Genomic DNA, 25,955 nt, shown 5'->3' on the forward strand with positions numbered 1-25,955 from the left:
AGTTATGGATTTGAACACTCTATTTGGCTCTATTAGAATTCCATCTGTTATGAATTATTAAACTCTTTCTAATCATATTAATCTGAGCCATAACACACCCTAATGGTAATGCTTTGAGGTACAGACTACATAAATAATTTAAACAAAAAAACTGGAAATCAACTAAAGGCTATGATATTCTTTACATAAAGTACAGAAACAAAAAAAATGAGGAGTCATAAACACAAAATTCAGTATAGTGTTTAGCTTTTGGTTGGGAGAAAAGGGGATATCGAAGTTATCAGTGGGTGTTTATAATTTATATTCAACCTAGAAATAAAAATTTTTAAATGAAGAACAGAAATAGAATCTATATTAATACTTTAATTCTTGCATTCTCGTGTTAGATAAAATAGGCATGCACATACAATTATAAGAGAAAGAATACTTTCCCTGCAGATAATTTCAATATCCAGTAATTCAACTACCACTATCTTGAATAATGAATCTTGAATAAAATATGGTATTAAATCAGTATAACATATTTGGAGTTAACTTGAAGCACTGTAAGGCAACTCAGTTTCTCAGACCGACCAGATATTCTCTTTTTGGCTCAAACTCTCATCCTTGATATTTTTGCATAATGAATTATATTAGGAGTCATTAGGATTAAGAGTACTTGACACTGTAGCATAATGATTGATGCCATGGAAACTGGTGTTCCTATCTCAACTCCAAATTAGCTCTGTGACCTTGGTCAAGTCACTCGTACTTTGTAAGGTTTCGGTGAAATGAGGATGATAACTTTTAAATCACAGAGTTGCTGGGGGAAATTAAGTGATATATAGAAAGCCTGTATGACAGCTAGTAAGGCCCTTACTAAGTTAAAATGGGCAAGTAAATCTCAAACGAGGGAAACTTTAAGTGGTTTCAATTACTCATAAATGTATTTGTACATGTAGCAATATTTACATGAAGGCATTTACATGTTTTTTAAAATAACAGTATTTCCATAACTGCTTCATCATTGTGTTCAAGTAAAAATCTGTGGATTGGTTCATTCAGTTAATAAACGAATATTTATTGATCATCTACTATATGGCAGCAGGCCTTCAAACTAGTTCACTCTGGTTTGACCCCCTGCTGAGAACTTGCGTTTCCATCCCAGGTATCTATATAGATATCTACATCAGTATATCTAGGGTGAGAATGCAAATTCTTAGCAGGAGATCCAACCAGAATGCACAGGTTTGAAGCCCTTTGTGGCAGGAATCTTTCTGGATGATGAGAATGCCTCAAAGACCAAAAGATATACAATTCCCTGACCTCATGGAACTTAAAATCTAAAGGAGACAGAAAATAAATAAGTTATAGGGCATACTAGAGAGGGATAAGTACTATAGGGGAAAAAATCAAGCAGGGAAAGGGGTTCAGGAGTGCTAATCAGAGGTGAAATTTTAAATAGGGTTCTTTGTTTTTTGTTTTTTTTCTTCCTTTGGAAAGGCCACACTGTAAAGGGGACATTTGAGCAAAACTTTAGAGAAGGTGAGGGAAGATGCTATCTCAGGGAAGAGCATCACAGGCTGGTGGAGGAGCAAGTGCAAGTGCAGTCACATGCCTGGAATGCTGAGGGAGCAGCTAGGAGGCCTGTGTCGCTGGAGCTAAGTGAGCTACAAAAAGGCAACAGCTGGGGGAAGTTCAATAACAACAGAAATTTAAGACTAAAAACATTCAGTATATACATATATGATATGCAGATTATTTTATATTTGTAGATAGGTGGACAGATAGATGGATGGAGTCCCCAGGTAGTTCAAATAATTAAGTGCTCACTGCTAACTGAAAGGTTGGTGATTTAAGTCTACCCAGAAGCACCTCGAGAGAAAGGCCTGGAAATCTACTTCCTAAAGATCAGTTATTTAAAACCCTAAGGAGGACAGTTCTATTCTGATACACATGGGGTTGTTACCGGAAAACAGCCTCAGTTCTTGTCTTCGGTGTAGGAAAGAGTTCAAACACTGAGACAAAGAGTGCCAAACAAGCAAGGGGTTTTATTAGTTAAAAAAAAAATTATTAGTTAGCAGAGGGTTAATAGCAAAAGTACACTTGACTAGGGAGCATCAAGCGGGCTGCTCAGAGGGAGAGTCTGAGAGCCCCGATAGTCGTTTTCTTAGGGTTTTATACCCTTTCTCTCTTATCTTTCCCTGGTTAATGTTTAACAGCCAAGTCAGGGAACTTATCAAGTTAGGGACTATCTTATTGAGGAATGTCACCACCCTCTGTCTCTTCCTCTTCCCGAGTTTTAGCTCTCCTCCTTCCCCTTACAGGGTCATGATGAGTTGGAGTTGACTCAAGGACAACTGGTTTTGGCTTTTAAATGGATAGATACCAAACCCATTGCCATCAAGTCAATTCTGACTCATAATGACCCTATAAGACAGAGTAGAACTGCCCCATAGGGTTTCCAAGGAGCAGCTGGTGGATTCGAACTATCAACCTTTTGGTTAGCAGCTGAATGTTTAACCACTGTGCCATCAGGGCTCCAGATAGATAAAGATAGACAATTACAAAAGTAAATGAAATAACTTATTAAAGTTGAAATTTACACATCCCAGTAAAGACAGGAGAAAACATTAGCACAGTTCATAAGAAGAAATATTCCATAAGTAGTTTACAATTCCTGGTTTTCCAAACAGAAAAGGACTCTCTCTGATAGGTAAGAGAATCAATCAGTGAGGGTAGTGCATCCTGGAAGAATAAGATGGACAGGGCATACTGCTCAAAAAAAATACATCTTCTGAAAATGTCAGAGAAGAGAGGGCAAAAATTATGGATACCTTGCCCACTACTACCATAAATTTGAAGTGTTATTTTATATTTATTACATTATTTTATTTTTTAAATAGATATTGCACGTTCAGAGTACAAAATGAAAAAGTATTTAAAAGTGTAAAATGAAAAGTGAGTCTTCCTCTTATTCTGTTCCCAAAGATTTTATCTATGTTGTTTGGACATACTAAGATAGTTTATTCTAAACCAGAATCTTCTTAGATATAATCAAGCATAGTTGTTGACTTATTAAAGATATTTTTAAGGGACATACATTTAACTTGAAATTCCTTTCTATTTCTTGGAAACACTCACAGGTTTCTACTCCCCACACATTTGTCAGTTTATCATACTGTGGTGGCTTTTATGTTGCTGGGATGATGGAAGCTATGCCACTGGTATTTCAAATATCAGCAGGGTCAGTCATGATGTACAGGTTCAGCCGAGCTTCCAGACTAGGACAGACTAGGAAGAAAGACCTGGCAGTCGACTTCTGAAAATATTAGCCAGTGAAAACCTTATGAATAGCAGCAAAACATTGTGTGATACAGTGCCAGAAGACGAGCCCGTCAGGTTGGAAGGCCCTCAAACTATGACTGGGGAAAGGCTGCTTCCTCAAAGTAGAGTCAACCTTAGTGACTTGGATGGAGTCAAGCTTTTGGGACCTTCATTTGCTGATGTGGCAACACTCAAAATGAAAAGAAATAGCTGCAAACATCCATTAATAATCAGAACATGGACTGTATGAAGTACGAATCTAGGAAAACTGGAAGTCATCAAGAATGAAATGGAACACATAAAGATCAATATCCTAGGCATTCATGAGCTGCAACAGACTGGTACTAGCCATTTTGAATCAACCATATGATCTACTATGACAAGAATGACAAATTGAAGAGGAATGGCATTACATTCATCGTCAAAAAGAACATTTCAAGATCTACCCTGAAGTACAATGCTGTCAGTGATAGGATAATATTTATATACCTACAAGGAAGACCAGTTAATATGACTGTTAATTCAAATTTACTTGCCAACCACCAATGCCAAGGATGAGGAGATTAAAGATTTTTACCCACTTCTGCAGTCTGAAATTGATCAAACATGCAATCAAGACGCATTGATAATTACTGGTGCCTAGAATGCAAAAATTGGAAACAAAGAAGAAATAGTAGTTGCAAAATACGACCTTGGTGATAGAAATGACTCCAGAGATCGCAGGATAGAATTTTGCAAGACCAATGACTTCATCATTGCAAATACCTTTTTTCACCAAAATAAATGGCATCTATACACATGGACCTCACCAGAGGGAATACACAGGAATCAAATCAACGACATCTGTGGAAAGAGACAATAGAAAAGCTCAATATCATCAGTCAGAACACAGTCAGGAGCCAGCTGTGGAACAGACCATCAATTGCTCATATGCAAGTTCAAGTCGAAGCTGAAAAAAATTAGAACAAGTCCACAAGAGCCAAAGTATGACCTTGAGTATATTCCACCTGAATTTAGAGACCCTCTCAAGAATAGATTTGACTCAGTAAACACTAATGACTGAAGACCAGATGAGTTGTGGAATGACATAAAGGACACCAGACATGAAGAAAGCACGAGGTTATTAAAAAGACAGAAAAGACCAAAATGGATGTCAGAAGAGACTGAACCTTGCTCTTGAACATACACTAGCTAAAGCAAAAGGAAGAAATGATGAAGTAAAAGAGGTGAATAAAAGATTTCAAAATGTGGCTCAAGAAGACCAAGTAAAGTATTATAATAAAATGTGCAAAGACCTAGAGTTAGAAAACCAAAAGGGAAGCACACGCTCACTATTTCTCAAAATAAAGGAACTGAAGAGAAAATTCAAGCCTTGAGTTGCAATATTGAAGGATTCTACAGGGAAAATATTAGACAATGCAGGATGCAACAGAAGATGGAAAGAATATACAAAGCCGCTGTACCAAAAAGGCGTTCAGTCATTTCAGGAGGTAGCATGTGATCAAGAACTGATGGTACTGAAGGAAGAGGTCCAACCTGCGCTGAAGGCATTGGTGAAAAACAAAGCTCCAGGAATTGATGGAATACCAATTGTAATGTTTCAACAAATGCATGCAGCCCTGGAAGCACTCAGTCATCTCTGCCAAGAACTTTGGAAGACAGCTATTTGGCCAACCAACTGGAAGAGATCCATCCATATTTGTGCCCAGTCCAAAGAAAGGTGAACCAACAGATGTGGAAATAAACAATATTATTAATATGACACACAAGAAAAATTTTGTTGAACATCATTCAAAAACAGTTGCAGCAATGCATAAACAGGGAACTACCAGAAATTCAAGCCAGATTCAGAAGAGGATGTGGAACAAGGGATATCATTACTGATGTCACATGGATCTTTACTGATGATTACCTGTCTTTACTGATGTTTACGTATGTTTTATTGACTATGAAAATGCATTTGACTGTGTGAATCATAAAAAATTATGGATAAAATTTGCAAAGAATGAAAGTCCCAGAACACTGAATTGTGCTCGTGAGGAACTTGTATATAGACCAAGAAGCAGTTGTTCAAACAAAACAAGGGGCTACTGCGTGGTTTAAAGTCAGGAAAGGTGTGTGTCAGGGTTGTATCCTTTTACCATACTTATTCAATCTGTACGATGAGCAAATAATCCGAGAAGCTGGATTATATGATGAAGAACGTGGCACCGGGATTAGAGAAAGATTCATTAACAACCTGAGATATGCAGATGACACAACCTTGCTTGCTAAAAGCAAAGAGTACTGGGAGCACGTACTGATGAAGATCAAAGGCTACAGCCTTCAACGTCGATTATACCTTAACATAAAGAAAACAAAAATCCTCACAGCTCCACCAGTAAGCAACATCATGATAAACAGAGAAAAGATTGATGTTGTCAAGGATTTCATTTTATTTGGATCCACAATCAACACACATGGAAGCAGCAGTCAAGAAGTCAAACGATGCATTGTGTTGGGCAAATCTGACGCAAAAGACTTCTTTAAAGTGTTAAAAAAAAAAACAAAAAATGTCACTTTGAGGACTAAGGTGAGCCTGACCCAAGCCATGGTGTTTTCAATCGCTTTGTATTCATGTAAAAGATGGACAATGAATAAAGAAGACGGAAGAAGAATTGATGCCTTTGAATTATGGTGTTGGTGAAGATACTGAATACACCATGGACTGCCAGAAGGACGAACAAAATCTGTCTTGGAAGAAGTACAGCCAGAATGCTTCTTAGAAGCAAGGATGGCAAGACTTTGTCTCATATACTTTGGACATGTTATCAGGAGGGACCATTCCCTGGAGAAGGACATCATGCTTGGTAAAGTAGAGGGTCAGCAAAATAAACAATGGGCTCAAGCATAATAAAAATTGCCAGGATGCCACAGGACCAAGCATTGTTTCATTCTGTTGTACATAGGGTTGCTATGAGTTATAACAGACTCCAAGGCACCTGTCAATAACATGTTTCTATGAGAATATCTTTAAGTTGCCTATGTCTTCTTCAATCTTAACTTTCCCCATTCCACTAAGTACAATTCCTGCATGCAGCCTTGCCTCTTATAGACCTAAGTTCTTTTATTTTCCCTTTTGTTACTGAAAATTAAGAAAAAGAGTCCATATTTATGTTCTTGTAAAAAAAAAAAAAAATACTGGGATTTATGTTTTGGCCTGTCTGAGGGAAAGAAAGATGGCCTTTAGAACCTTAAAGCATAAAAGCTTGTTTTCCCTTGAGAAAAGGTTGCCACAGCTGTGGGTATTCCCTCCACTCTCCTGCATCTTCTAGCGCGTTATTATCGGTTTATTTCTCTGAATACTATTTTTGTTATCTTCTTTTTCTGTCTCTGTTGCCTTGAAAGCTTTGCTCACACCCATTATTATACTTTCCAAAGAGTGAATAGATGTTTCAGAGAAACTCAAAGATCTGGAATGCCTTTGAAAACACTCCAGCATCAAAGCATGCAAATTAAAGGCACGTACCAGACACCTTGTGGATGTAGAAACATACTCCCAACTAAGATTATATGGACAGATTGTCAGTTTCCAGAGACAGTTTCAGAACGTAGATATATCAAGATGGTTACATTGAACCATCCTTAGGCATTAATGTAAGACCAAGTTAGTATTTCTCTAACTGCAGGGCACAGTGCACCTGCATTCCAGTCATTTGTAATTTGTGTTGAAAATTCAGATTCCAGAGTCCTATATTCTACTTAAAACAAACTGAAATCCAATTCCTTAAAGCAGGGACCTAAAAAGTATACTCAAAGTGATTCACTTGCACACTGAAATTTCAAAACTCAGTTCTGAATATATTAACAATGTTATATTGCTAATTTAAATTGAGTCTGAGGAGATTTTTAAAAAATAGCATTCTTTATTAACGTGGGGGTGAATTAACATTTTCATAAGGTTTAATCTCTTGATTACTTTGATGGCTGGAAAATTAGCCTAACTGTTGTCTGGTATTGGGTAGACAGACCTGCTACTCTGAGTATCACATAGATACAGCCTCAGGTTAGACAAGCTAGACAGCCATAATAGTATAGTTCCTGTGGAAAATATAACCAAATCCAAAGGAACGGCACATTTCTTAATGATGATATCTTTCTGGAACATCACTGAGACAGAGAGTGCTAAAGGTTATTCTGGTGCTTTGCAGTCTGAGAAAAGCCCTATAAAATTAGGCTAAAAAGGAGGCCAAAGGAAATCAGCATGGACATAATTAGGCAAAAACCAAAAAAAAAAAAAAAAAACCATTGCCGTGAAGTCAATTCCAACTCATGGTCAAAAATAAAGTTGATAGAGTCTGCCTTTCCTATGTTTTTCTTCTCTATAAAATTATTTTAGTTGGTTTTACACTGAAACTTAGAGGAAGACAGGGAAGGTCTGGGCATGTTTGCTGCTGCTGTTCTTGTGTGTGTGTTTAATCCTGGCTATGAAGAGAAGTAGGAGAGAAGAGACTAAGCAGGGGGAGCAAGGGAAATGCCATTTTTAAAAATAAGGGGAGTAAACAAAGATTCTAAAGACTGAATAGAGATGTTTTTGAAAACTATCGCCAAGGCAGAAGAAGTGCAGAATTATTTGGTGCTGCCAGTTTAAAATCCATTCAAAAAGTAAAAGAAGGGACTTCATGTTAAGTCCCCATTTTCTAATACTAGAAGCAGTTTATTTATCTGTGAACATATGTAATAAAAAGATTTTTGAAACTTAGAGTTTCTTCTAATACAATCACTCCTCACATATCGACATGGTTAGGTTCCAAAGAACAGGTTGTTATATGAAAATTAGTGTAAACGGGAAAATAGGAGATGACCACATCAGATCACAAAATGGAGGATGACTATATCATTGTATAACTGCCAAATTACATCACTGCCAACCCACTGAGAATCACGGCCCAGCCAAGTTGACACATAACCTTAGCCATCATAGCTGTCGTTACTCTTGCCTCATACCTCAGCATTTGTTACTGCCAGATGTACATTGTTAATGTGCAAAATAGTCAGCAGGTTTTTTACTGTTGTCATAAATGTGAAATGTCAGATAACAAGAGAGTTGATAAGTGAGGAGTAGATCTATAATTAAAGTGAGATCAGAAGGATAAGCGGTCTAAATCACCATTGGTTAAGTCATGTTTACATGCATTGCTTTTTTAAACTAGTGTTAAATTTTAAATAAGAATAATTTATATAGCAGTTAGCAATCCTTTCTGTTGTGTTTGCTGTGACATATATTCTCTCAAATAAGGTGAACCATTAGTAGCCATTTGGCAAACTGTTAGCAAATATGGAAGACAGCATCATAGGTAAGTTTCATAACTTTTATTCCCATGTGGTTATAGACAGGCAGATCAAGAGAAAGAGTAAACTAACTCCTTTTAGAATCCAAAAGAAGGAGAGAGTTAAGAGATAATGTAGTTTTTAAACAGTCAGTATTTAGTGGTAAATTATTTGGTACAAATATTTTAAATTTGAGCCAACAGTCTCATTTGAGTTGTAACTCATTCTCCAATTTGCCTTTGGAAGTGAAAACCACCTACTAGTTGTATACCACGACCAACACCAAAAAGAATCATTTGTCCTCTCCACTTGTTAAGTTCCTCACTTATAACATTATGATAACACAATTCACCTCACGATACTCCAGTGAAGATTAAATGAATTGGTTCACACTTAGTATAGTGCAAATCAGGATCGTTAGAAAAATATTCTTTAGACTTAAATATGATAAAAATACCAAAACATATGTGTACTCTATAAATTTTGATTACCCATGTATAAAACCTAGTCAATTCTAACCCAAAAGCAAATAAACTGTACAATATTAAGACTTTTATTCAGTAATTGTGTTTCCTCCTTGTTCATCTTTTCCCTGCTCTCTCCTCAGTCTCTGTTAAGCATCCGTGGCTCCCTGTTTTCCCCAAGGCGCAATAGCAAAACAAGCATTTTCAGCTTCAGAGGTCGTGCAAAGGATGTCGGTTCTGAAAATGACTTTGCTGATGATGAGCACAGCACATTTGAAGATAGCGAGAGCAGGAGAGACTCGCTGTTTGTGCCGCACAGACATGGAGAGCGACGCAACAGTAACGTTAGTCAGGCCAGTATGTCATCCAGGATGGTGCCAGGGCTTCCAGCAAATGGGAAGATGCACAGCACTGTGGATTGCAATGGTGTGGTTTCCTTGGTGGGTGGACCATCAGCCCTAACGTCACCTACTGGACAACTTCTACCAGAGGTGATAATAGATAAGCTAGCTACTACTGACGTACATCAATTTAAAATATGCAAAGCCTGGGTGATTTAGCCTTTTATACCAAACTGTTTCCCCATAATCAAACTCCCTAAAAATAATACAAGATTAATTGAGTGGAAGTCAATTGAGTCTTTAGAATGACTTGAATTGTGCAGGACCTTTAAATTTTAGCTGCTTTAGGTTTTAAAAGGGCTCAATTTTTGAAATCTGGGATGAAACACAAATCTGCAAATTCAGTAGACCTTTCAGGACAAAACTATTGGCATTTTGACAACTAAACTTTATTATAGATGAATGTTCACCCAGAGTTGTATAATTATTCATAATCTGTACAATTTCATATACTTACATTGTATAGTCACCAAAATATTGATAATGGGCAGTTTTCATACAACTGTCTATATTACAGTGCTATCTTAAAATGGCTCTAACATAAATTGTGATTTCTTATAAGATGACAAACAAAAATAATTAAAGAAATCTTAGGAAAGCACACACATTTCATTGTACATCTGTGTTTGTGCATGGAAAAAACTGGCCTTTTGTCAATATTGTCAATATAGCCTCAGAGAACACAACTCAGCCTTGGGAATATTTAATCATTTTTGTTGCTGTTTTGGGGGAAGATTACTTGGATTATTAATCACTGATGTAAAGTGTAAAAACAGTTTGTATTTGAATGAAATAAAGTAATACATGACTTTAGCATGCTTATGAAAAATGTCCCTGAAAATTATAACACGTTAATGAAAGGATTTCTGTAACATAATTGTCCTATACAATTGCACCCAACAGGTGAATATTTTTTAAAAAGTATCACCTGCGTTTATGATTTTTTTAAGCACTTATAACAACAATAAAATCATTTTATTAATACTTAAAAATTGTTACCTGGAAAAATTGCATGGAGCATGATTTTCCAAAGAGATGCTGTGTGGTGTTGCACTATTCACTGAAAAGGGTGGTTTGAGCCATCAGTATTTGGTTTGCAGGGCACCACTACGGAAACAGAAGTGAGAAAGAGAAGGCTAAGCTCTTATCAGATTTCAATGGAGATGCTGGAAGATTCCTCTGGAAGGCAAAGAGCTGTGAGCATAGCCAGCATCCTGACCAACACAATGGAAGGTAAGTACCAGGCCATGGAATAGGCAGCTTTCTATGACTGTTTTACTAAAGTAAGGTTTGGAGCTTTTCCTTTTCTCCTAAAGTTACTCAAGTTGATTTCCCAAGGCAAAAATGTTTCATAAGAATTTTAAAGAAAGCTTACAATTGAGGCCCGAGATTAGAACTATATAACAGACCTAAGTATGTATATGGAGCCCTGGTGGCACAATGGTTAAGACCTTGGCTGCTAACCAAAAGGTCGGCAGTTCGAAACCACCAGCTGCTCCCTGGAAACTCTATGGGGCAGTTCTACTCTGTTGTATAAGGTTGCTATGAGTCGGAATCGACTCATAGGCAACGTTTTTTTTTTTTTTATATATACAGAATTGTTATTTTGGCTACAGGAACGAATGTTGGCCTTACTTCTTCTTAACTCAGGTTCATATCTTGTTTATAGAGCCATATTTCACTGTTGTTGTTAGTTGCCATCGAGTTGATTCCAACTCATGGCAACCCCACGTGTGCAGAGTAAGAACTGCTCCATAAGGCTTTCAAGGCTGTGACCTTTCAGAAGCAGATCACCAGGCCTGTCTTCCGAGGCACCTCTGGGTAGATTTGAACTGCCAACCTTTTGGCTAGTAGTACAGCACTTAACCATTTGTGCCACCTAGGGACTCCTGATATTATAGGATTTATTCTTATGTTACATTATCCTTGAGCAATTAGAGTAAGCACATTCTTTTTAAGTAGAAGCACAAGGAAACATCGCTTTCAGGCTTTAATTTGTGTTCTCTAGGCATGGAGGTGGTGATGGGGGTGCACAAGGCATATGAATGAGTTGGGTAAATCAAGACCTTTGCTGCATCCCACAGGGAACCTAAAAGGGGGTATCTCCTCTTCCATGTTCAACACACAGAGCAAACAACGCTTTCCTCTAAAGACAGCGGACACAAATGGTCATTGCTTTTGACACGCAGGAATAGGCTGTAACTGTTAGTCTCGTGTTCATTCATTGAACAAATCCCTACTCTTTAAAGTCTGGAAAGATGCTACCTTATTACTATAATTTTATTAGCCCATTATAACACTTTCTACAGGAAAAGTCAATTACATTTTGTCTTCATCCTATTGATATGTTGAATATCTGAGCAGTCACATAATTATAACAGACTTTACCCATAAAAATTATCAGTAACTTTTATACATCCTAGGCTAAAATTCTAAAAGGTATATGTAATATCAATTGTAGATGTAGATTTGGGCCTAATCTATATTGAAAAGAAGGGTATACTACATTCTTATTATGTGCAAAATCACTGTTGTGGAGAAAATTAGAAGAGAGAAGGGTCATACATATTAATAAGGATCCCAGCTCTAAATAATATTTTTAATAGTTCCAGAAGAAATAATAATTGTGTAATACATTTAATGTTCCCATAAAGCATATTAAATGATTCTGTTTTGCTAGAGAGAATAGAGCAATTTAACCAACTGTTACCTAGTTAGCTATTTTGGGGGCAAAATATTAAATTTAAAGTATTTCATTAAAAGAGAAAGTATATCTACATAACATTTTAATGAGCATTTTATTAAAATATTTAATGAGACTGTCTTCTCAAGTGTGTCAAGCTAAATAGTATAATGTCTGTCCCCAAGTATAAGAATCACTTATATCAAATAAAGTGCAATCTGTTATCCAAGAAAACCAGGCCCTTTGCCATCGAATTGATTTCAGCTCATAGTGACCCTATAAGACAGGATAGAACTGCCCCATTGAGTTTCCAAGGAGCTGCTGGTAGATTTGAACTGCCACCTTTTGGTTAGCAGCTGTAGCTGCCATAGCTCTTAAAAACTGCACCACAATTCATATTTATTTTTATTTACTATTTTTCTTTTTGTTGCCTTTCCAGAACTTGAAGAATCTAGACAAAAATGTCCACCATGCTGGTATAGATTTGCCAATGTGTTCTTGATCTGGGACTGCTGTGATGCATGGTTAAAAGTAAAGCATCTTGTGAACTTAATTGTTATGGACCCATTTGTTGACCTTGCCATTACCATTTGCATTGTTTTAAATACCCTTTTTATGGCCATGGAGCACTATCCTATGACAGATCAATTCAGCAGTGTGTTGACTGTAGGAAACCTGGTAAGTTTACTTGACGTTTGCTTATGTTCTTTGGCAGGCAGTGGGGGAGATGGATAAAAAAAAAGATTTATGTATGGTGTGTTGAAGAAAAATGATGTTTTCTTTCTTTGTAGGAAGAAACATCTGTAGGAATATTACAGAAATCAGAGATCAGTCTATAGTTCACTTGGTATTAATGCTGGTTGTGTAGGCCAGTATCAGCACTGGTTGATCACGGTGTTTTACCAGTTGAAAATTTGTTATAATACTTACCTACTAGTAGGTTTCCAGAGAAACCATGAGATCTAATTTTAGCTCCATGACCATGCAGTTCTAGTCTACACAGCGCCTAAAGAAATCATGCCCAATTCAAAGGATGATTCAAGGATTGATTTCTATACAAAAGAGGGCACGGTTGTTTCACATTTAATTACCTGATAAAATGCTTCTGTGGCATTCACGTAAGAGAAGATATAGTTGGTAAAAATGCATCTAAACTTTGGTTCAGATTACTTGAGTACGTGTGTGTGTGCACACACGCTGACAGATATTTTCTCCTAAATCTTTATGAACATTTTCTCCTTCATGAAGAAATTGAAATTGAGGAACAAGGAAGAAAAGGATTTTCCTGGTTTATTCAAGACCCTACTGGTGAAAGACAGAACTGAACTCAAGCTAGCTTAACCAAAAGCCAAACCAAACCCACTGCCGTTGAGTCGATTCTGACTCATAGCGACCCTATAGGACAGAGTAGAACTGCCCCATAGAGTTTCCAAGGAGCACCTGGTGGATTTGAACTGCCGACCTTTTGGTTAGCAGTTGTAGCACTTAACCACTACACCACCAGGGTTTCCCAAGCTAGCTTAAAACCAGCAGGGGGGGAAAAAGTTTGATTCCTGTAATCAAAATAAAGGTGAACTACCAAACCATGTAAAGGGCGATATTGCAGCTGGGCTTCAAGAACAACTTTAACCAAGGATTTGGATGTAACCCAAACCTTCATGGCATCTTTTTTGTCTGTCAGGAAACATGTTCACCTATAACTCACTGTATTTACACCTTATAGTGTCTGTACTGGAAAAAAGAATCTCTTTCTCAGCTTCAGTTCAAAGACTCTCATGAAAAGACTCTGACACAGCTTGGGTCAAATGCTCAACTCTGGTTTAATCAGCTATGGCAGGACTTTGGGTTATACGAAAATGCAGCAACTTCTTGGTATTCATGTAGGTGGAGAAGCAATTCCCAAAAGAGGGTGGAAAGGGAATAGTGGGCAGATGATTGCATAAATGTCTCACAATCTCAATAAGTAACTCAATTTATTAGCATTATTTGACTTAGTTAAACACCCAGCAGTTTCTTCTTGACATTTGTTTCTTCATCTTCAATATTCAGTAGTGATTTTTTTTTTTCTGATTGTTCTTTGATCTTTCAAGCCACTCCTTCTTTGCCTCCTTTTTTGGAGTTTTCTTCTTAGCCTATTAAGCCCATGTTTTTCACTCAATGTTTTTGTGTACTCAACAACTCTAGGAATTACCTACTTTAGTGGGATAAATCCTGTTCCAGTTCTGTATTTCCAGCTGTTACATATCCACGGCCCAAGGATTACTTTAAACACAATATTTGCACAGCTGAAAGATTATCTTTCTCCCCAGTTCACTGAAAATTCTAACGATCCCACTTTCTTCTTGTCTTACCTCTAGTAGTGGCCTTCTAGCTTCTAAATATATTTTATTGCCATTTTGACTTTTTTCTTTATTTCTTATATATAATTTGATACAAAGATCTTGTATTTCTCATTTCAAGGAATCTCTTTTTAAATCCTATAACTATTGTTAAAATAATTACTGTACTAATACTCTGCACTTAGTATGCTTTTTCACCTTGCTGAAGTACCTATTGTCTACAATTATGACTCAACACTCTTCTGCCTGGTTTCCAAGGCTCCACATCTGATCCCATCCTTCCTTTACCATCTTATTGCCCACTGTTTCCAAATCAGTCACCACTGGCCCTGTCAGAACAGCCTTGTCACTGTACCACACAATTACCAACAAATATTTATATGTTTACATATAGGAAAACATTCCTGTCTTCAAGGTTCTCTATATTCACATCTACAGTGTTCTGTCCCAACTCATCTAATCCCTATTTTCATATTCTTCCAAGTTTAGCTCTAGCCCTATCTCCTTTAACATGATACTAGCCCCCATTGAAACTCTTCTGCTAACTCCTAATGCATCTATGAATAAAATATGGTTGAGTCTTAAACATTTTCTTGCTGTTTCACAGTTCTTGGTTTGGAATCCATTACAAATTATTGAATGGCCATACCTCAGTTTTCTTTCGTACCTCCCACAAGTGCTTTAGATGGCCATCACAACCTGTTTGTTATTTCCTGTCTAAAATGGCCACTTCAGTTAGCAGGTTATGGTGAAAGAACATGAGTGTTGGAATTAGTTGGAGCTGGGTTTGACATCAGTTGCTAACACTTACTAATAAGGTGGTCTCTGGATAAGTGTCATAAACAATCTGAATCTTTATTTTTATTATTGAAACGAGTAAAATAATACCCATCTCCCAGAGCTGTTGTGAAAGTCACATGAGGTAATGTGAAAACACCTAGCACTGTGCCTGACATCTAATGTGCTAAATAAACAGTTTCCTTCCTCTTGTATGTGCTATTAACCTCTTGACTTTTCTTTGAAACGTTGATGGAAAATATTTCTGCTCTAGCTCTTTTATTTTTCCCAGGATACCGGACATTTAGGGAAGTTGAACAGATGAAGGAAGAAATTTTGGAAATTTGCCAGATTGAAGCAGGAAATTGAGGTTTTATAGAATTCTAATGTTGAAGCAGTTGAGTATGGAAGTAGCAGATAAGAGAGTTTGGATTATAGGATGATCAAGTGGAAGAGCACTAGACTAAATCACCAGATCTTGGTCCAAGTCCAAATGCTTGTGCTAAATATCTGTGTGATCCTAACAAGGTCATTTAGATTCTTAGGTATGTTTTCTTGTGAAAATAGTAAGCATGTGGACTAGATCACTTCTCATGTCCCTTCCAGTATTAAATTCTGTGACTTTATGGGTAGTGATAAAACAAATGAGATAGGGAAGTGGAGAGGGAGACTGATGACTGGTAAATTGTTTGTGATAGAACCACTGGTAAGTTCAAGTGAGTGGTGGGGAAACAAGGCTCATCAAGGTAGAGAGCATAGATGACAGGGAACAGTCTTGAGTTTTCTATTTCTACCCATAAGAATAGGAGACTATGTGAACTGTCTTTGTTGGCTGAAAAACCCAATTATTATTAATAATAATACCTTGTATTTATAAACTATTACAGTTTATAAACTAATATCTCATATCTCACTTGATACCCATGACAACCTTTGTAACAAGTATTTATATATGTAGAATAATATATATATATATATATATATATATATATATATATATATATGTTTTTAAAATAAAAAAAAAAACACATTGCTGTCGAGTTGGTTCTGACTCACAGCGACCCTATAGGACAGCATAAAACTGCCCCATTGAGTTTCCAAGGAGTGGTTGGTGGATTTGAACTGCCTGTCTTTTTGTTAGCAGTCAGGCTCTTAGCCACTGCAGTGCTTTCTAATCAGTTCTGACTCATAACAACTCTACGTACAACAGAACGAAATACTGCCTGGTCCTGCACCATCCTCACTATCACGGCTATGCTTTAGCCCATTGTTGCAGCTACTGTGTCAAAGTATACATATAGATAGATAGACAGACAGACAGACAGATAATCATATATATATAATATATATTATATAAATATATATGAGCCCTGGTATTGCAGTAGTTAAAGCAATCAACTGCTAACTGAAAGGTCAGCAGTTCGAAACCACGAGCAGCTCTGCAGGAGAAATGTGTAGCAGTCTGCTTTTACAGAGATTTACAGGCTTGGAAACCCTTTGGGGTCACTATGAGTCAGAATTGACTAGATGGCAGTGATTTGGTTTTATATATATATATGGCTGTTGACCAAAAGATCCAAAGTTCGAATCCACCAGGCACTCCTTGGAAGCTCTATGGGACAGTTCTACTCTGTCCTATAGGGTTTCTATGAGTCAGAATTGACTCGATGGCCACAGGTTTGGTTTGGTTTTTAGTTTGAGATATATATATAAACTTTGGACTGTATTATACACCATGGATGGTTACATTGTATGCTTTGTAGAGAGTGTATAATTTGCTCATTAAATTTAGAAATCTGTGGATTAGTTCATTACTGTTCAGATGGTTACTTACTATCTTATAGATAAGGTATTGAAGATTTTATTTGGATTGACAACAAAAAATGTCCCATAAAAAAACTGTGAAAATTTTTGTCTTGACTTAGATCAATGTGACCCTTTTTTTGTCATGTTTCTGCAATATACAAAAATTATATCACTTTCCTGTTGATTGGGCTGACCAAATTTATCAAGACCTCAAATCTCTATTGAGTTTCTCTAATTGTTGTTGTTGTTACTATTATAAAATCCATGTGCCCACCTTAAGGATTCTATGGGCAAAAAATCTTCCATCAATCGCAGCAGGTTAGACAACCTCTTCATCATACAACCATTTCCAATGAACCTGTAACTCTTCCTTCAGGGAATATAAAAGATTTTTTTAGTTCCTATCCTTGTTACTTTTCTTATTATAACTCTCAGTGTAACTGGTGATGAAGAGCCCATGATGTGCCCTTATTCTAGACCCCAAAGTTATCTCAGAACATGGTACCTATCCTAACAATCGTACTGGCTATTCATAAATATAAAACTGAAGGAACACACATAATTAGCAAAATATGTTTTAATTAAATGGTGTGGCGTAGAATATGAATGTAAAATTTCAGGAAAGGGAGATGATGATCCATTGAAAAAAAAAAAAAGACTCTTGGTTATTGAAAGATAAAACACTCAGGAGACAAATCCTAGAATCTGGATACTTGAAAGTCTTCTTGCACCAGTGAAGGAGTACTATTATGCCATCCAACTCCTTTCCTAGAAAAATGAAAAAATGCCTTCTTATCTCCAAACTAATAACTTCTAGAGAAGCCCTTGTGCAGCAATAATTGTGTTTACATCAATTTCTCCATAAAATTTTTGAAATTTGTAAATCCAAGAATTTTAGATGTAGAACTGATAAATCATCTCAATAAATATCCTCATTTGATAAATAAGGGAAATGAAAATCACAATGTTAAATGATTTCCCATCTATTTTAAGTATATTTCAATTTCATCCAAAAAATGAATTCTCCAAGAAAAAAATAAAGATGCTTATCCAAAAGGCATGAGAATAATAAAAATAAAACCACCAAAACAAGAGATTAGTAGTAATAGGGCAAAAAGAGTTCCATCAAATTCACTAGGAAGGAACGAAACATCGTTCTGGGCAAGGAGAAATTCTGCAACCTGATCAATATGCTAACTTCAGCGTTTCAAATTAACATTGCTACATTTTTCAAGTATATTAACAGAGCTTTCTTCTTTTATCTGAAGTAAATACTCAATAGGGAAACTTGCCTGTTCCTGAAATGAGGCCTTGACCCCCTAACATTTGATCATCCCGATCCCTGGTTCCTCCTAAAATTACTCCAATCCTCCAGATGTCTTTACTCTCAATCCAGACTAGCAGGCTGATCCTCATGCCCACGTTTAACAAGAACTTCTACCAGCCATCACGTAGAACAGGTTAGGAACTTTTCACTAAACTCATTCCCTCATAAAGAAGCTGGCTTAGAAAGCCTATAAATTCAATTTCCTTGCTTGTAAGGAGCATTCTGACTCTGTTTCTTCCAAGACAGGCTTGTTCATTCTTTCATGGTGTATTCAATATTTTTCACCAACATCGTAATTCAAAGGCATCAGTTCTTCTTTGGTCTTCCTTATTCATTGTTCTGCTTTCGCATGCCTATGAGGCAACTGAAAACACCATGGCTTGGGTCAGGCTCACCTTAGTCCTCAAACTGACATCTTTGCTTTTTAACACTTTAAAAAGGTCTTTTGCAGCAGATTTGCCCAGTGCAATACATTGTTTGATTTCTTGACTGCTGCTTCCAAGGCTGTTGATTGTGGATTCAAGTAAAATGAAATCCTCGACAACTTCAGCCTTTTCTCTGTTTATCATGATGTTGCTTATTGGTCCAGTTGTGACAATTTTTGTTTTCTTTATGTTGAGATGTGATTCATACTGAAGCCTGTAGAATTGGACTTTTTAAAAACTCTTAATCACTAATAACGCTAAACCAAGACTAAAATGTACCCCCCAAAATAAAGATCCCAATGATTTTTTTTAAAGAAAAATATTTGAGTTTGAATTGCAAATTGTAATTGAAATGTTATCTTTAAAGATAAAGTTCACAATTGAATTACATTTTAAATAAAAGAGTGTAAGTTTAGGGTATATGTTTTAAAATGCATGAGATCTATTAATTTCAGAAGAGCTAAAAAGGTCACCTTGTGATTTTCTCTAGAAAGAGATATTTATAGATCATGGGTTAGGTTTTTTTACCTACATAGCTTCTAGCTAGCTTTAATATATTTCTATCCTCAGAATGCGTGTTTCAAATATTACTGCTTCTGTAAAGTTTTATATAAGAAATCAAATTTGTATAAATCATAACTTATTTTACATTCACCAGGGGGACTATTGGGGAAAAAAATCTCCCGATGAGGCATTCCATAAGATTAGCAATCATTTTTCAATGTGCATTCCATCATCTATCTGGAATTTCATACACTAGACTTACTTAAAATGAATTTTATTTTTTTTTGAAAGGATGAGTAACTGTAGTTTAGCTACTTTTTTCCCAGTTGGGTATTTCTCTCAGGTTTTTCTGTGACTGGAAAAAATGGTGGTTAAGCACTTAGCTGCTAACCAAAATGTTGGTAATTCGAACCCACCAGCTGCCCCGTGGGAGAAAAGATGTGGCAGGCAGTCTGCTTCTGTAAAGATCACAGCCTTGCACACTCTATGGGGCAGTTCTACTCTGTCCTATAGGGTTGCTGTGAGTCAGAATTGACTCGATGGCAACGGGTTTGGTTTTGGTTTTAGCTGCATTTACATGTATATAACAGTGAATCGGGTTTTCTTTTAATAAATGGACAGCTTTAGGAAAACAAATAATTTTAATGCTCTCATTTTGACAGAGCTCTTTCAATGTAAAGGCTGACTTAAGGAAAAGAATGGTAAGTTTCACTTTACCACCATAAAATGCAGTGTATATACATAGTGAATTAAGAGAATTGCTTTAAAAGACTTTGCAAGAGTAATTACATAACTTTTATTCATTTTCTTGGGTCTCAGCCTGTGGTTTTGAGCTAGAAGACAAATTTTTAGTTTGTTTCATTGTTTTCCTTTCTATTGTCAAACAGACAAGAAAATAATTCATTCAGCTGGCCAATCAAATAATTCATTAATCTTAATTACTGGTGTTTGCATACTGAGAATGTTCTCCTGCTGGTTCCAATTAAATCTGCAGTTCCTTGCTCTATTAATCCACTAGCCGTAATTCCAAGGGATGCATCGAGATCACTGTTATAAAACATTTGTGGCAAACTCGCTCTTGTTTCAGAAATGGTTATAAAATTATAAAAAGATAAACCCAGTGCCATCGGGTCGATTCCAACTCATAGCAACCCTATAAGACAGAGTAGAACTGCCCCATAGAGTTTCCAAGGAGTGCCTGGCAGATTCGAACTGTTGACCCTTTGGTTAGCAGCCATAGCACTTAACCACTATGCCACCAGGATTTCCAAAAAAAGATAGTGCCCCTTGAAAAAACATGATTAAAAAAATCCACTGTTGCCAAGTCGATTCTGACTCATAGCGACCCTATAGGACAGAGTAGAACTGCTCCACAGGGTTTCCAGGGAGGGGCTGGTGGATTCAAACTGCTGACCTTTTGGTTAGCCAAGCTCTTAACCACTAGCAACAACACAATACGTTTTTTGCAAAACTTAAAATAATTTCTAGTAGTTTCCAATGATATATGAATTTCTTCCTAATACACTAGTAGACAAAAAAAATAAAATTGGTTGTGATTATGGTAGAAGCATATTGTAGCTATTATTCAATATTTAAAACATGGATGATGAAATGTTTTAAAATCAGTATTTTTGCTTGAAATCCAAAAGATTCATTGACTTAAAATTAAGTAGGACAAATCCACTTAACAAAATACTCCCCTGGAAAAAAAATTCTAACTTGCATTGATTTGTCACTTTATCCTTTTAAATTTGAGGTATTTTTACTCATGACTGTTTAATATTCTTCTTTACAAATGTTTCCAGCATCAACAGTTTTCCAATGCTTTTGAAGTACTAATTTATATTTTACTTTAGGTCTTCACAGGGATCTTCACAGCAGAAATGGTCCTCAAGATCATTGCCATGGATCCATATTATTATTTCCAAGAGGGCTGGAATATCTTTGATGGAATTATTGTCAGCCTAAGTTTAATGGAGCTGGGCCTGGCAAATGTGGAGGGATTGTCTGTACTGCGATCATTCAGACTGGTAGCTGCATAAACTATCTTTCTACCCTGTCTTTTATTGGCCTAGCTTTTATTTTGGAATCAATGTGTATTTATATATTTGTTTATTTTTAATTTACATCAATGTGATATCCTAATAAAATACATAAATATTTTCTTTAAGGTTAAATATGAAATATTTTCTAAGAGTGATAAAAATAGTTGATACATTTCAAAATTAGATATATAAGGCTCATTTAAAAAAAGACATGTGCTTCTAAAACTAATTTTTAAATTCATGTTTTTGTTTTGTTTTTCTTTAAAGTCTGAGATGAAAATAAATGCCTTAATCCCCAATTAATATTAACTCTTTATTAACCCTACTTGTAATAGTGGTAACTACTTTAAAACAACATGTGGAAAAATATTTGATGTCATCAAAACCTTAAATAATAATATTATAAACCTTTTTAAACTATAGCAAAAATATTTTATTGGCTAATAAGTAAAATTTTAACTGGAAATTAAAATGTACATATTTTCAAATTGAAGGAAAACTTTTCTGTAGTTTGTTTTATTAGTTTGTTTCACAATTATTTTATAGTGGCTCATTAAAAATACACAGTTCATGATTTTTAAGATTACTTTCCTGTTACTCTCTAAAATATAGGCTGAGGGTGACATTAGTTTACTAAATTTACAAATATCTCCAATGAAAATATTAATTTTTTTCATGGGTATTCTGTTGATGCAGAAATGTATCATTTATCACTTTTGAAATGTTGTAAATTTTTTTTTTTTACTTTTGCATGTAAATGATATGATTTGATTTACAAATCCTGTTGTTAACTCTCTTTTTTCTAGATTTGAAATTGAATTGGTTTAGTATGTTTTGAGTTTTTACATCCCACAGAGGTGGGTTTACAAGATGGCATACTAATAAAATGATGTCTAACTAACTTCCATAATTACATTGTGATTACTACTAACAGTATCTTTTCACTTGATTACAGCTCCGAGTTTTCAAACTGGCAAAATCCTGGCCCACACTGAATATGCTAATTAAGATCATTGGCAATTCTGTAGGGGCCCTGGGTAACCTCACCTTGGTGTTGGCCATCATCGTCTTCATTTTTGCCGTGGTCGGCATGCAGCTATTTGGTAAAAGCTACAAAGAATGTGTCTGCAAGATCTCCAGCGACTGTGAACTCCCACGCTGGCACATGAATGACTTCTTCCACTCCTTCCTGATTGTGTTCCGTGTGCTGTGTGGGGAGTGGATAGAGACCATGTGGGACTGTATGGAGGTCGCTGGCCAAACCATGTGCCTTATTGTTTTCATGCTGGTCATGGTCATTGGAAATCTTGTGGTACGTATGTTTTATGAAATGTTCATAAATAAGGACAGCGCAAGGATCCGGGAGTAGCTGGGAAGGTGGCCTGAGGTAGTAGACATGTATCTGATTTTATAGTCAAAAAGGCCTAGAGTCAAATTCCAAACCCAAGACCTGCTTTCTGAGCACGGGCAAGTTACTTAACTTCTCTGAGGCTCAGGGTCCCCATCTATGAAACTGGAATAACAAAACGTAAATTTTAAGGTTGACACGAGAATTAAATGAGGTGGTATCAAAGTTTGAGGAGCATAAATGTTAGTTTTTTGTTTGTTTTTCTTCTTCAAATAAAGTACATTTTTTATCATCAAGACTAATTTTTATCTTATTACTATTTTGATAATATAATGATCACCAGTAAATTTAAAATACAATTATCTATTTAATATTGAAGTTGTTCTTTATACATTCATATTTCATATTGTTAGCTTACTCAGAAAGGCATAAGTTGTGTTCTAACAAATTTTGAAGACAAATTTCAATGACATAAGGCATTTTAGCTATATATTATATTATCCAAATAATTTAGAAGGGGTACTATCTTCTTCCCTGAGTTTACTTTATTAAAAGAAATTATTTCAGTTTGAGTTATTCATATATATATACACATACATACATACATATATAGAGAGTGACTAGATTTAAAATAAGTTGGTTTTTAGCTGTGATTTAAAAGCACCAATGTAAATGCATAGTCTGTGTTTTAATGCTTATATTTATGTGTTTTAATGCTTAAATTTCTCAATCATGTGTAGACAAAGCATTTTTTTATGCCATCACACTGGACCTTCCCTTGAGGGATACATTTCAAGTGAGATTGCTTTAAAGAATGCTAATGGGTGCCCTGTGGACATACAGATTTTTCCAGAACAGTATATTAGGCAGCTCTAGATTCTGAATAAAATCTGATAGAGAAATAAAGAAGCAAACTAGGTTTCTTGCTTTGCATGTGCCTTCCTACCATGTAACATTCTCTGATATTTGATACATACATTTCAAGCTAAAAATATTCCTATAAATTTCCTTTTACATCAGATATAACGAATTATTTCTGCCTTAGCCATAGTTTATCAGAAAATTGGTTAATTTTTTTTCCCATGTATCCCAATGGTACCCTGAAATTTAAGATTTCCTCATATACTCCCCACAAAAAAAAGGAAAGAGAAAAATTTACATTGTATGGGTCTAGTCTGAACTCTGGAGTAATTTTAGATTTTTCTCCATCTGTTGAGCTATTTGAACACATAAGTTTCAAAGTGTATTTGATGAGAAATGTGTTAAAACTTAGATAATTTGCTGTTTAGAAATTTTGGCTTTTACAAAAGATTGAGTCTACTGGACTGAGAGAATTTTTTTTTAAGTATGTTGTTTTTGCTCAGATCAGCAGGCTAAATAAATAAGTCCATTATTTACACACATAATGCTAAACATTCCCTAGATGAACTTGTAAGATGAAGTAAAATGATTGAGATGAAAATATCATTTTCTTTTCTCATTGGCAAAAACAATAAAAGGGGGATTTTGTCTTTTCATTGGCAAGCTTAACTGACTGAGTAAACAATTTAAATTGTAGAAGCTCTGATGGCTGGTTGTCCTCAGTGGGAAGAAAGAGGTGTTTGTTTTACTACTTTGTCCTTTTGGCAGGTAAAAGACATCAGGTTCTTTTACATGGTATCTGGCTTAGATATGTTTGAAATATATTAAGCACTCAATAAAAAAACTCAATAAGCATTTGTTAAATTAATTTTAGCAAAGATCTATGAGTTACCTGAATTTAAGCTATTTCATGCCTACTTCAATATTAATGTAACAATTTTTCTTTTTTGCTTTTAGGTTCTGAACCTCTTTCTGGCCTTATTATTGAGTTCATTTAGTTCAGACAACCTTGCTGCTACTGACGATGATAATGAAATGAACAATCTACAGATTGCCATTGGAAGGATGCAAAAGGGAATAGATTATGTAAAAAATAAAATACGTAAATGTTTCCAAGGAGTCTTTTTTAGAAAGCCAAAAGTTATAGAAATCCACGAAGGCAACAAAATAGACAGTTGCGTGTCCAATAATACTGGAATTGAAATAAGCAAAGAGCTGAATTATATTAAAGATGGGAATGGGACCACTAGTGGTGTAGGTACTGGAAGCAGTGTTGAAAAATGTGTAATTGATGAAAATGATTATATGTCATTCATAAACAACCCCAGCCTCACTGTAACAGTGCCAATTGCTGTTGGAGAGTCTGATTTTGAAAACTTGAATACTGAAGAGTTCAGCAGTGAGTCAGAATTGGAAGAAAGCAAAGAGGTAAGAATGATTTTAAAATGTTGTTGCATTTCCCAAAATAATCATGCAGTCTAATTCTTTAGTATTCTTTATTGCATTAATGCATTATTAGCATTCTTTAATGCATTAATAGCATATTAAGAATTACTATTGAAAGTAATTATGTAGAAATGTTAGAAAAGCATGAGATACTCTTTTTTGAAAATCTATTTCTATAAATTTCAATTTTTCCATATGAAAACAATCATTCTGAACAATATATTTGTTTTCTTTCTTGATAGCTTGAAAATCTGATTTAAAAAAAAAAAGTGTTCTTCCAAAAAAGAGTGGTTATTTAATAAATTCTACTCTACACTACATTATACTCTGTAGAAAACGCAATGAAACATATTTTATTGATCATTGTGAAAGTATCGTCTCCTTATTCTCTATAATATACTAGGTTTTAATATGATTTTTTAAGTAAAGTCTTATGTGGCTTTTATTCACCTCTTAAAGTTTTATTCTCTATCATAGAGTTTTATTCATTTATGATAGTGTTATACATACTTAAAAAGTGCAAAGAGCACTGATTTTACCTTGAGCACTGAAGGATAAGCAAATCCACAAAGTCTTCAGATTAACTGGAAAATACTAAGAACTACTTAGAAAAACTCCACTTTAGGATTACAGTTAAACTGTAGTCTAAAAAGCTGTTCCTACTGTCACATTACTGGTTGTTAAGAAAGAACAGATAAGAAAAAGAAAGAAAATTGTTTCTACTCTGTAATTCATTGGGTCCTATACTGTAATAGTCTCAGTTGCTTAGCGGTATTAACTCGGCAACCCTGTTGTGGCAAACTGAATTAAAATTCTTTACTATAATTTATCTATGGACTTCTAATATACCATTAGGAATAAGTGCCACACAGATGGAGTTATTAAAAGCATGTTTTAGCTTGAGGGTGTAATA

General features: G+C 35.5%; 1 protein-coding gene across 1 annotated transcript in view; it reads left to right on the forward strand.

Annotated features, from left to right (window-relative positions):
- The window catches only part of LOC100674781 (sodium channel protein type 3 subunit alpha), an 88,132-nt gene that overhangs the window by 34,162 nt on the left and 28,015 nt on the right, over nt 1–25,955 (forward strand). Inside the window, exons 11-16 of the mRNA XM_064287047.1 lie at nt 9,224–9,571; nt 10,582–10,714; nt 12,604–12,842; nt 21,199–21,372; nt 22,343–22,699; nt 24,554–25,024. Coding sequence (XP_064143117.1) covers nt 9,224–9,571; nt 10,582–10,714; nt 12,604–12,842; nt 21,199–21,372; nt 22,343–22,699; nt 24,554–25,024 — 1,722 coding nt within the window. The remainder of the gene's footprint in view (nt 1–9,223; nt 9,572–10,581; nt 10,715–12,603; nt 12,843–21,198; nt 21,373–22,342; nt 22,700–24,553; nt 25,025–25,955) is intronic.

Source organism: Loxodonta africana, chromosome 6, assembly GCF_030014295.1.
Source record: "Loxodonta africana isolate mLoxAfr1 chromosome 6, mLoxAfr1.hap2, whole genome shotgun sequence".
Lineage (NCBI taxonomy): Eukaryota > Metazoa > Chordata > Mammalia > Proboscidea > Elephantidae > Loxodonta > Loxodonta africana.